The sequence below is a fragment of the Gossypium hirsutum genome, chromosome A11, assembly GCF_007990345.1.
Source record: "Gossypium hirsutum isolate 1008001.06 chromosome A11, Gossypium_hirsutum_v2.1, whole genome shotgun sequence".
Classification (NCBI taxonomy): domain Eukaryota; kingdom Viridiplantae; phylum Streptophyta; class Magnoliopsida; order Malvales; family Malvaceae; genus Gossypium; species Gossypium hirsutum.
Window position 1 is genome coordinate 8778965 of NC_053434.1, and position 13861 is coordinate 8792825.

The 13861-nt window shown below is 32.9% G+C and overlaps 1 protein-coding gene across 2 annotated transcripts; it reads right to left on the minus strand.

Annotated features, from left to right (window-relative positions):
- On the minus strand, positions 1-3312 carry LOC107924258 (ATG8-interacting protein 1). 2 transcript variants are annotated; one of them, XM_016854621.2, is made up of 3 exons: positions 2949-3312; positions 1204-2047; positions 1-276 (listed from the first exon to the last, which is right to left on the minus strand). In XM_016854621.2, the coding sequence occupies exons 2-3, from the start codon at positions 2026-2028 to the stop codon at positions 175-177; spliced, it is 927 nt and encodes a 308-aa protein (XP_016710110.1). In that variant the 5' UTR covers positions 2029-2047; positions 2949-3312; the 3' UTR covers positions 1-174. The 2 variants fall into 2 exon arrangements, with proteins under 2 accessions (XP_016710110.1, XP_016710109.1); XM_016854620.2 differs by having other exon boundaries at positions 1-279; positions 2949-3298.
- Positions 3313-13861: the final 10549 nt, after the last annotated feature.

Sequence of the window (13861 nt, forward strand, 5' to 3'; positions counted from 1 at the left end):
TAACAATATAAACATAAATTGCATACTCTTTCAACATGCAGCAGCTATGTAGCTTATCATGAGAGATTAAGACAAATAAGTTAATCAAACATCAAACCAACACATTAACACCCAAACAATCTCCATCTCACTTCTCTCTTACTATGCTTTTTTTTATCATCATCATCACAAGTTTTAGCTGTCGCTAGGGAAGGTGCCCCTCACAAAAGAACCTCGACGGTGGCCACCAACGATGACTTCTTTAAGACGATTTATGGAATCGAGCACCCTACCAGTCTTCTGTCAAAAACCCAAAGGATGAAAAAGCAAGGTCAATAATATCCCAAAGGCACGGTCAAGTCAATCACAGATGAGAGAAAGAGAAGAGGGAAGAAGCAAAGGGAAAGAAAATTAAGAAGCACACTCAATATGCACAAATACTATAACAGTTTAGCTCTAAGACAGCCGCCTACAACAAACAGCTATTCCAACATCCAAGAATTCAATTTTAGAATAAACAGTTAACAAGTCTCATAAACTTCGATATTGTAGAATAAACAGTTGGCAAGCATATCTTTTCTAAACCAATTAATATTAACATACAGCAAAGAACAGATAAAATAGTAGGATCTTATTTTCTTTCTTTTCTTTTGTTACTCACTATCTCGTCTACCCAAGCAATAGGCTTTCCTTCTACAAAAGGTTACACAACCAAGGGTGAAGCTAGAAATTTTTTTAGGAGGGTCGGAATTGAATTATAAAATTTTTAAGATTCAAATGTAATTTTACAGCGTATTAATTTATAATTTCATTAATTTTGAAGGGACTAAATAGAATTTTTTTCAAATTTAAGGGGGGCCAAAGTGCAATTTTACCACAAACTAATTTGCAATTTATTATTTTTAGAGGGACTAAAATAAAATTTTTCATTTTTAGGGGGAGCCAATGCCCCTGCCATCCCCCTTAGCTTTGCCTCTGTACACAACCATCTATTTGGAGGCTCTTCACAAAGTAAATACTTGACAGCTATGTAATTCAGGCTCAAGTGTGAGTGTTGGCTGCAGGTACATACCCGAAACAGGTATATTTAATATTTTCTAAGTTTGTCCATGTATTTCATGGGTCTTAAAAAGGTCATATCCTCGTAACCAAGTTCGGGTATTTATTTGACACAAATACAAAGGAAAGTAAAAATATACATCAATTAGCAATCAATAAATCTACCTCATTGTTGATGCTGAGCTGCCACTTAAGCTGCAATGCCTGCCACCTCTCTTGTTGCCAACGCTGCCCAAGAATCACAAGGCCCATCACAGCTGCAGCAATGAAAACGGACCAAAATGCATTTGTCTCTTTTGCATGAACATACAATGAAACTGCTCTTCTCTTCCACCAAGCTTCGCATGGGAGGTCAGAGGCATCACATTTATCATCTTGAGGCTTTGGGGATTGAGGGATATCTGAAGGAAAACCTAAGCCTTGCTCAGAAGCTTCAATAAGTTCAGAAACAGTGGCATCCTCACCAAAGGTGGTTGTTCCACCAAGTGCTTCCTCGCTATGGAAAGAACCAAATGTCGCAGCACTATACAAACTCTGGTCCTTGTCAATCAAATCCAGTCCTTGCAGTGTTGTTCCTTCATCAAACTCTGTACCATGTTTTTTATCAAAAAATTGCATACCTGAAAATTCTTCATGCACATTCAACCCTCTCAAAGACCAATCTTCTTCTTCTTCCTTTGTCCTAGATCTACCACCTTCTTCTACAACACCTAATTCATGGACCACGTCCTTGCCTACACGTTCACTACTATTCTCGGGTTCCAACAGCAAATTCTCATGCTCGCTAGGGGGGAAGACAAAGTGACCAGACATGAATAAAGCATGAGAAGTTTCTGCTTCCCCTACTTCATATGAATCACCCTTGTTATCATCCTTTGTTTCAACTTCTTTTGGACCAGGAGCGGCAGCATATGCAGATGCAGTTAGGGACACAACTTCCCATTCATTCCCACGTGGGATATTTTCCTCTTTTTCACCATTATCATCCATTCTCAAGATTTAATGCTTCCTAGAGTTCATAGGCATCATATTAATTACTTTAACAAACAATGAAAACAAAAATAAAGGATTCCATAAACTTGTTTTCCTTATTGACAAAGAGAGCGGGAGCTTAGAGGAAGATAATGGTAAAAGCAGTCAACCATGAAATAGCAACCGAATAAAACTATAAAACCACAAATTAACAAAATTAAAAGAACTCAAAGCAATTTCATGTTTATCAACATGAACATACCAAGTTTGACAGAGAAATAATATGAAAATAACATTTTAAGTGATCTATTTTCCTCAATCAAAGAGAATACAAAGTACTTGCCAAATTTATCTTTCCCTCACACAAGAAAATTTACTGAAACCACCATGGCAGGCCAATTTTTTTAATAAATTATTAATAATAATCGCATCCGTGAAATTTTCCAACAAGCAGATCAATCGATTCAGGGAAACATCAATACCATGTTATATATACTTATTAAATAAACCTTAACAGTTCCAGGATTTTTTTTCCATATGCCTGTTAAAAGAAAACCATTAAATAAGTTCCACCAAATCCATATCAAGTTCCAACCAACAATTCAAATCAATATAACCAAAATCGACTTACTTAATGAATCATGTAGATATCCAACTATACATGAGAAATTAATCAAAGGAAAAAGAGATCAGAAAACCGTATCAACCGTAGCATAGCCATGAGATGATTACAAGAAATGATTAAACAGAAAAAGTATAAAAAAATTAAAATAAAAAACAACAAGAAGAGAAGACTAGTCACCGTCAATAGATAATAGAAAGATAATCAGATCAATAATTAACAGTTCTGATTTTGTCAAATTTAAAAGGATAAAAGAGAAAAAAAAGAAGAAGAAGAAGGAAGACGAAAACTTAAAAGACTTGAGAGCAAAACTTACAGGGAGAGATCTAAAAGGTAGGAGCACCAGATCAATCGGAGACAGAAACGATGAATTAACTGTTTCGAGAAGTGAATATGGGAATCTGGGTGAACTTTTATAGATCTCGAGAGTCTTTGTAAAGGGAAATTAAAAGGATTATGAAACCGGAGGAAAAGGAAACTGCTATAAAGTGGACAGGATAGGGTTACCGGCAGTAGTAGGTAAAATAACGTCGCCTAAGATAAATCTTCTCGTTATCCGTACAGAAGGGAAATGGTAGGAAGAAGTGATGTAGTTTGCGTGCAGAGTTGAACTTCGTTCATTGCGTGCGCATAGTCGCATACACGATACAAAGCCACAGCCCCCAGTCCCTAGATAGAAAATGGCATCTACATAACTTTTTCATAAAAATTTATCTCTAATTTTATCAAAAAAAGTTATTTAATTTATATCTTTATCAAATCAATAGAAAAATTAAGTTTATTAATTTTGCTAATATAATATGTATATGAATGGTTATATAAATGACACGATAGCATTTAATTACTTTTTTAAAATTTAAAAAATATTATTAAAAAATAATTGTTATCAAATTTATAAATTTATAAATAATTTTTAATTTTTTAAAATAGTTTGTATATATATTTTCTTGAATTTTTGAAAATTCACATATATACAACGTTAGTAAAGTTAAAAAATATTAATTTTTCCATTCATTTTGAGATAATTTGACAAAAAATACAAGTTTAAAAACTAAAAATACAAAATTAATTGAAGAACTAAAATAATTTTTTTATAAAATTAGAAGACCATATAAATTATTATGCGTTCTAAAAAAACTATTTACTTGTATTTACTTTTTTATGAATTCAATATTTTAATTATTATTATTTGTATATAAGTTATAAATTAATGTGGATATTGATTTCTGAAAATTTATTATCACAATTTATTTTATTTTTATAGATGAATTATTTTGATTCAAATAATAAATATGCAAATCTATTTTATTTTTACAAATAATGAATTTACATTTAGAAATCAGACTATCTTATTTACTTTACTTTTTAAAATTTTATTTTAAAAATAATGTACTTACTACATGTTGATATTAGTGAATGCATATCAAACGATTAATTTGATTAATTAAAATTCATATAATAATTCTAGTATTTAATACATATATTCAATTTTCAAAATAAATTTTAAGCTTAAGCTTTAGGAAATGTGATTTTAAGTACATACCCTGAATGGGCAACAAACTGGCGCATTGTTTGACTATGGAAGGTTTAAGAAGGGAGAGGATTACTTATCTATTAGGAAGAGTGCCGAATTTTGTAGCATAAGCAGTTGAAAATGACCGTCGGGGTTGAACGCAGTTGAGAAACCCTAAGCGACGGTGGAATGGCGAGTTGATATAGACAATCGCTGAGGAGTTGATGGGGGGTCGCAAAGAAATCGGAGAGCTTTGGTGAGGTGGATCTGAGGCTTGGTATTCGGTTTTCTCGTCGGGGATCGGTTCATGTCCCAAAGCAAAGTTTTAGTTCTTAGCAAAGAAGAGGACTTTGGGAAAAGTGGCTCAAGTGCTTTCAATGTAGGTCTTTTCAATATCGAGGGATCAAGATACTATGCCTGGGATAATGTTAGGTATTTGTTTTAGACAACAAGTTTAGTCTGTTTTTAAGGGTCGATCTTTTTAGTTTCCATTTGTTATGAGTTTTAAACAGTGGTTTATTTTCGTATTATATAAATTTCAGTATGTATTTTTTCTCTCTTTTATGTGATTTTGTCTTATAATTAAATTTTTTTTAACAAAAAATACTTAATAAAAAAAACTTTTTTTATGGAGTTGATATCATAATAAATTTGTTTACTTTTAGCAACAAAACTCTACCTAACATGTATTTTAATTGTAGGAATTATCATCACATCAAAGAAATATGTCTTAAAGATAGTGGTGATAAATTGATGCGTCGACGATGATAAAACAATCGCTAGTAGCGAAAAAAATCCAACGAGTGAATGAAGGGGACTTTGAAGATTAGATGAATACTGAGAAAAAAAAATGATGCCAAGAATGTAGGGATCTGAGAAAGTCAACGGTAAATTTGACAAATGTAAAAATAATCAATATTCACGATTCTTGAGGATTACCAAGTGAAAAATCCTCAATTAACTTGAGTGCTAAAAATTTTAATGGCGTATTAATTATTGCAATTTATAATCGAACCAACAATGATTCATTATAATTCGACTATCTATTAATATGAATTATTTTTATATTAAAATATAACTTAATTAAAATTTTTATATTTAATTATAAATCTTGTTTTTCAAGAAAAAGGTGAAAACAAAAATCAATTAAATGAGACGGAATCATTATTTTCGTCATTTTCCTTTTCCCCATTACTTTCCGAATACCCTCAGTGGTCTAGTTTTCCTTTTCCATCTTTGCTGAATCTGTTTTTGCTTCTTTTTCAACCTCCAACATGCAAATATTGCAAGGCTAACGAATTAGCCCTTACACGGACATGTCTAACTTGCTGGGCAAAGACAAGAAGTATCAACCAATTCTCTCCCACTTACAAACCAAATGACAACTCCCAAGTATAAAAGCTATGCATCATCTCCTTCTCTTATTGCTATTTTTGCTAAATTTCCTTACAGTTCCCGTTATTACTCAGTGTTTCTCATTGACGAAAAAGCAGAGAGCATCCAAGAATCCAAAATTTCTGATGTCTCAAAAACTCACCTTTTCATTGCAGGATTAAATCCAATTACGTTGTTTCCTGCACAGTGCCCAACTCTGCAAAACGCATTAAAACATCAACTCATTCGAGCCGTTTTCAGTTTACATAGATATAGATTTAATAGATTAGGGTTTTCAAAAAAATTACCTGGCTGCCAAAGTTGAGATGGTCGAGGGTGAGGATTCAATGGTAGAAGATTCTATTGTTGAGATCAGATGCAGTACTGCCTTTCTTTTATCTAATATCTCTATGGTAGAATATTTTGCAAGTCTTACTGCTGTACCTACTCTTTTAGCCATTCTTAATGCTTCATCTCATTTCGAGTTTTTTACTCCGATATTATAAAAAAAAAATTATACACAAAAATGAGTTATCAGTCAGATTAATTACGAAAATCATATACTTTTTAGGGTCGTGCCTATCTGACAGGCACAACTCATTATTTTATTAATAATTTTTTGTTTTAAAAAATTATTATTATATTATTTTTAATATTTATATCAATATATAGATAAAAATACGGGTTTTACACGGATAAAAAATATTCGAAACGGGTCGAGCCTGTCAGACAGGCACAACACCCTGCACATTTCATTTTACAAAAAAATTAGTCTTATATCACTTTTGGTCCCTCTACTAGGCCTAAAATTAAATTTCTATTTTTATACTTGAATTTCTACAATAATATTTGGTCCTATTTTTTTATAATTTTTTTTCAAATAATTAATATTGTAATTTGTTAAAATTTTTGACGTGTTTTTTTAAAATGATATGTTAAGTTAGAATAAGTTTTAAATAATAAAATTTCTAACAAAATTGTATTAAAATTTTTGTTAATTACTTTGATAAAATTTTTTATTAGTTTAACAAAACAATGATATGTTAAGTTGGAATAAGATTTAAATAATAAAATTTCTAACAAAATTGTATTAAAATTTTTGTTAATTACTCTGATAAAATTTTTGACGTGTTTTTTTAAACAAAATATTAGTTTAACAAAACAATGATATGTTAAGTTGGAATACATTTTTGTTTGAAATTTTATTATTTAAACTTATTACAGTTTAACATATCATTGTTCTGTTAAACTAAACACGTCAAAAATTTTATCAGAGTAATTAACAATATAAATTATTTAGAAAAAAATTATAAAAAATAGGACCAAATATTATTGTAGAAATTCAAGTATAAAAATAGAATTTTAATTTTAGGCCTAGTAGAGGGACCAAAAGTGATATAAGACTAATTTTTTGTAAAATGCAAAGAAAAAAAAGGGAAATGTGCAGGGTGTTGTGCCTTCCTGTCAGGCACGACTAGTCTTACCTACCTGACAGGCTTGATCCGTTTCGGGTATTTTTTATCCGTGTAAAATCCGTATTTTTATCCATATATTAATATAAATATTAAAAATAATATAATAATAAATTTTTAAAATAAAAAAAAGTTAATAATAAAATAACGGGTTGTGCCTGTCAGGTAGGCATGACCCCAAAAAGTATACTATTTTTATAATTAATTTGACTGACAATCTATTTTCGTGTATAAATTTTTTTTTTATAATACTGGGTTAAGAAAACCCTCTCCTTTCAATAGCTGCTATAATGGCATGGTTGATTGTTGGTTGTTGCTTAGTGGTTTTTGGACTAGAAGGTGCTAGTCACCGTCTTATCAGCTCATTCAATTGGCTTGGAATTTTATGGAAGGTTTATTTCCATCATAATGTGTCCCATTGTCGTTATACGGAATCCTGTATATATACAAATTCCATCCCAAATTAAGCAGCCTTTATTTCATATCAGATCGTCTCTATTAATGTGAATCTTCCTTTTGCTGCTATTGTTAAGAGAGTGAAAACTTGTATAATTTTTGCAGACTTCGTATATTGATTATTGATCGTCTCTATTAATGGGTGACTTGCTTTGTAGGAACATTGGCATTTGTTCGGTGCTGCACTCGGAACTATGAGTGGTAATGGATGGCTTAGACATCGCGTGGCAGCAAGGATTAACCCAATTGATAGTGAAAAGTGATAGCTTGGAAACTGTTAATATGATTCAAAAGCTTAACAGCGACAACTGCTAGTTAGACGATGGACTGTCAGACTCCAGCATATTCCTCGCACAGCAGCAGCTGATATTATGACGAAGTCTCTAAAAGATGCTTTTGTAGGCCTGCAATTTCTTGAGGAGTCCACAGATATGATTCAATCGGCTATTCTTCATGTTGCAGAACTAAATTTTCAGTTTTATAGGTCAATTGACTAGTCCGTACTAAGTTCTCTTCTTTTATAAAAAAATAAAAATAAGATATTTATAAAATTATTTCAGTAATTTAGTTTTTTCTTTTTAAATGTAAAGTAAGCTAGTCTAAGAGGAGAGTTTCCATGGCAATTTTCAAATTAATGTCTATGTGGGTACGTTCTGAAATTCTCTTATCCCTCTCTATTCATGATAGTCAAAGTAGGTTATTTAAATTAATCAAATTTTATTTATTTGCTTATAGGAAGAGGAACTACCTACCCAGGGCTTTACTTACACAAGGCTAGATACGAGTAGTCGCTAGAATTTTTTAACGTCTCTCCTCCATAAACAATTGCAAAGTTATTTTTGGTAATTCGTAATCTTTTATGGGCTCGTAGAGATGGAGATAGGCCCAATAATCTGTCCAAGAGGTCTACATAATGGGCAAATTTAACTGAAGCGACATAAAAAAGCACTGCCTGCTCTGGCTTCATTTGAATGTTTAATTTCAGTGAAATGAGTTTAGTGTTTTTTTCTCATGTTATACTATCGCTATAGTATCTAATTTTTACCGTCAATGTTATTTTTATACTAATTACAAGTAAACGCACCCTCTATTCAAAGGGACCCTTAAAATCAATGAGATTGTTGGTAGAGAGAGGAGAGTAATCTTCTTTTGTGGATTGATTCGGTTTGTTTTTGTAGTTTAATCCATCACTTCTAAATTTAATCGATTGATATAAATCTTACTTAAACTAACCGAATCGATTTCATGTTAATCAAAATAACTTATTTAATTTCAAAGAATTTAATCTCTATACTTTTATTTCATGGAATTTAACTTTTTTATTTTTCAGATTTTACAATTCAAGTCTAATTAAAAACACTGTTAATTTTCTTTTGTTAAATTCAAGTTAATTACAAAATTATTTTTTAATTGCATGACTATCGAGTGAGTATTTTTCAATTTAAAAAATATTACAAAAAATTAATAAAAAATTAAAATATAAAAACTAAAATTTTAATTTTTAAAAATTACACTAACTTATTACATATTTTAACCTAAAATCAACCATTTGCAGTTTTGCACCGACTTTTGTTGAAGGGTGGGTTTTGTTTGTTTTACTTTAACTTCACTCCACTATTGTTCATGGTCCACAATTGTGGTCCCCCCAAATTACAAGACGCCAAAGTGGAAAAATCTAACGACTAATTGCCATATAAATCAGCTTAGAGTTGGAACCAAATCTAAAACATCAAAAAGAAAGAACGCGCTTCACACTAGATTCCTTCTTGTTTTAAGTATGTTTTATCAATTAATAACTAACAAATTAAAATTCATATAAATATATAACAATGAATAACACACAAATCATCTTGTTTTGAAGTTTTGACTAACAAAAGTCGTCTTTTAAGTCCAAAGTAGAATAAATTTTATGGAAATAGATAGGATAACAAATAATTTCAACAAAAATGTTGTATTTGCTGTAGTTGCTTCCCCCGTATTACTAAAATTTAGGCTTAGTTTAAGAATGTTTTTTAAAAATATGTTTAGGATAAAAACATTCCTAAATAAATTATTTTTGGAAAGAAAAAATATTTTTTAAGTTAAATATTAATTCAAAAACATTTTTTTAGAAGTTAAAAATTTTAGCTTCTTCTCAATAAAAATATTTTTGAGAAACATTCTTAAATTAGGTCTTAATTAATACGAATTTTATTTTAAATGTATGTACGTTTTTAGCATTTAAAAATACTTTAAAATCAATTGAATTTACCTTGAAATTAATATACTTTACTAAATAATTTGTCATAACATCTATTTCTATAATTCTTCTTCTTATTTCAGATATGTATTAACGTCAACGTTAAGCTTCTTTTCAAGGGACCCATAGGGATTGGGGAAACATAGCATCAACCGTAACTTAGAAGACTACAACCTTGTTCTATCCAAACCTTGCTTGAACTCCATAAATTATCTATTTTGTTATAAATAGGGGCCTTCATATATAAAAATACAGCAATCGTTTTCTTTCTTGGGTGTATTAAGGAGCCTCCAAAAGGAAAAATTACATATTGGGTTAATGGTACCCCTGGTCTTCTCCGTAAAGCGACTAAACAAGCTGGGCCGGTCTTTTTCATCCTCACCCTTCCGTCGAAGCCGAATGGATGTGAAAACTAATTGATTACACGTCTCTTTACTTGGCAAAGGAATTTTCATCCCAATAATTTGAAATGAAATTATGTGAACCATTGCTAATATTGAAATTTAATTTTCAAAATTAAATATACTTCTAACCTTATTTGATTCTAACCTTATTTGATCACAGATATATGACTAACTGAGCCTTGCTAAAAATTTTTAATACTCGATAAATATGAATGGAATTTTCGTGATGGATGAAACTAATGATCTTATGGGTTTTATCATGAAAATATAGGGTTATTGTTGCGCGGAAGCGTGTGAAAGAGTAAAATTATTGTACTAAAAAATCACACTAAGTTCAATTCCCAGGAAAGAGAGGTGGATCACGAGGATCACTTAAGTACCAAGTCTTTCCTAGCCAGAATATCCCTCTATCGTAATTTAATAGCACAATAAATCACTACAATCACACTCACAAAATATGAACATTAAATAGTAAAGAACACCAGAATTTTAACGAGGTTCGGCAAATCTTGCCTACGTCCTCGGGCACTACCAAATATATTTCACTCCAAAAATACAAGTGAAACTTTACAAATAGGGAGAGAGAACAATGCCTTAAGTAGAGAATGGCAAATGTGGGATGATGAGAATGAGCAATGGTTAGCCTATTTATAGTTGAGATTCAAGGGCCACCTTGCAAAGTCACTATTCACTTAGGGACCAAAAATTGCTATTTTCCCATGCCCAACACTAAATAAATATTTGGTGCCCATAACTTTGACCTTTCCAAAGTATGGGTAGGTATGGGAAAGGTATGGGCAAAGTATGGGGTATATTCTAATAATCTCCACCTTGAAGATTTGATTAGGATAATCTTATCTTCACACAATTCTTTCTGCTTTTGACAACAATACTTGATAGTGCCTTCTTCAACTGTTAAACTTGCAGGATATTAATCAAGTTCAAACAATGTTCGAACTTGGTTGATGTTACCACCTTGGTCATCATATCTGCGGGATTATCTGCAGTCTTGATCTTCTGAAGACAAATTTTCCCCTCTTCAATAATTTCCCGCACAAAATGGAATCGTACGTCGATATGTTTTGTACGTGCATGATAGACTTGATTCTTTGCTAAATGAATAGCACTTTGACTATCACAATACACGTTAATATGCTCCTGAACCAACCCCAAGGTTTTAGCCATACCTTGTAACCAAATAGCCTCCTTTACAGCCTCTGTTACAGCCATGTACTCGGCTTCTGTGGTTGACAACGCAACTGTAGACTGTAGTGTAGACTTCCAACTTATTGGTCCTCCAGCAAGTGTAAACACATAACCGGTGGTTGATCTTCGCTTGTCCAAATCACCGGCATAGTCAGAATCAACGTACCCAATAACACCTTTACCAAGTGTATTATCCTGCTTGAACAGTAATCCAACATCTACGGTCTTCTGAATATACCGTAGAATCCATTTCACAGCTTGCCAATGTCCTTTTCCAGGATTATGCATATACCTGCTCACTATACTAACTGCCTGTGAAATGTCGGGTCTTGTACACACCATTGCATACATCAAGCTACCCACTGCATTAGAATACGGAACTTGCAACATGTATTCTCGTTCCATATTCGTCGAAGGAGATAGTTGTGCAGAAAGCTTGAAATGAGAAGCCAACGGGGTACTTACAGGTTTGGTCTGCTCGTTCATGCCAAACTGCTGTAGTACTTTCTTCAAATACTTCTTCTGAGACAAGCTAACTCTGCCATGAGCTCTATCTCTACATATTTCCATGCCAAGAATCTTCTTAGCTTCACCTAGATCTTTCATCTCAAACTCGAGATTGAGTTGAGTCTTCAATCTCTCAATCTCAACTTTGCTCTTAGATGCTATCAGCATATCATCAACATATAAGAGCAAGTATATGAAAGTTCCTTCTTGTAGCTTCTGAAATATACGCAATGATCAAATTTACTTCTTGTGTACCTTTGCCCTTTCATGAACTGATCAAATCGCTTGTACCACTGCCTCGGAGATTGTTTCAATCCATAAAGCGACTTTGTCAGTTTGCAAACCCAATTTTCTTTATCAGCAACATTGAATCCATCAGGCTGAGTCATATAGATTTCCTCTTCCAAATCACCGTGTAAAAATGCTGTCTTCACATCAAGCTGAACTAGTTCAAGATCATATTGCGCAACCAAGGCTAGCAAAATCCGAATAGACGAATGCTTCACAACTGGAGAAAACACTTCATTGTAGTCTATTCCTTCTTTCTGAGCGTAACCCTTTGCTACCAATCTAGCCTTGTATCGAATTTCATTTTTACCAGGAAATCCTTCCTTCTTTACATATACCCATTTGCATCCAATTACCTTCTTTCCCTTGGGCAGTCTCACCAACTCCCAAGTCCTATTTTTATGAAGAGACTGCATTTCTTCATTCATAGTTTGCTTCCACTTTACACCATCAGAGTTACTTATTGCTTCTGTGTAAGTGGAAGGAACATCATCATCTGCAATTGGAAGTGCATAGGCCACCATATCGTCAAAGCGAGCAGGCTTACGAATCTCTCTTCTTGGCCTCCTATATGCAATTGAATCTTGTTGCTGTAGAAGTTCTTGGGTCGAAACTTCTTCATCATTTGTTCTTTCAATATTAGCTTGATCATCATTAACCTTTTCAAACTCCACCTGCTGCAAAGTACTACTGGTTTTGTCATCCTTTTGTGAATCCTCGTTCTTCATCATGGTTGATTCATCAAAAGTTACATCTCTACTGAAAACAATCTTCCTTGTATCAGGACACCAGAGACGGTATCCTTTTACACCACCAGTTATACCCATGAATAATGCTTTCTTTGCTCTTGGGTCTAACTTAGATTCTTTTACATGATAATATGCAGTGGAACCAAAAACATGTAAAGAATCATAATCAGTAGCAGGTTTACCAGTCCACATCTCCATAGGAGTTTTTCCATTTATTGCAGCTGATGGCAATCGGTTAATTAGATGGCACGCATATGTAACTGCCTCAGCCCAAAATTCCTTGCCCAATCCAGCATTGGACAACATACATCGAACTTTCTCCAGTATAGTCTGATTCATGCGTTCTGCCACCCCATTCTGCTGTGGTGTATCTCGAACAGTGAAGTGTCGCACAATGCCCTCATCTTGACATACTTGTAGAAATGGATCATTTTTGTACTCAGTACCATTATCTGATCGAAGTCGTTTGACCTTTCGACCTGTCTGAGTCTCCACCATCTTCTTCCACTTCAGAAATGCATCCAAAACTTCATTTTTTCTTTTCATTAGATACACCCATACTTTTCTTGAATAATCATCAAGAAAAGTGACAAAATAGTGCATACCTCCCAAAGAAGCCACTTTGGTAGGTCCCCACACATCACTGTGAACATAGTCCAGAATTCCTTTCGTATTGTGAATTGCTGAACCAAATTTTACCCTCGTCTGCTTGCCCAGAACACAATGTTCACAGAATTCCAATTTGCAAGAATTTGCACCTTTCAACAAGCCTTGCTTCGCCAAAGTCTGCAAAGCTTTTTCACCAGCATGTCCCAATCGCCTATGCCATAACCTGGTAGCCTTTGAATCTGCATCTTTCGCAGAAGCTGTTGATGTTGATCCAATAACTGTACTTCCATTTAAATAGTACAAGTTATTTCTTCTAGTGCCTTTCATCACCGTCAATACCCCAGCTACTACCTTTAGTAATCCATCTCTCAAAGTGATTGTGAGCCCTTTAGATTCTAGGGCCCCTAATGAG

Coding starts and splice junctions, on each gene's coding strand:
- LOC107924258 (XM_016854620.2), bottom strand. CDS start 2,028: ATGGATGATAATGGTGAAAAAGAGGAAAATATCCCACGTGGGAATGAA. Junction 280..1,203: donor AGCTCAGCATCAACAATGAG/GTAGATTTATTG, acceptor GGTTTTTGACAG/AAGACTGGTAGGGTGCTCGA.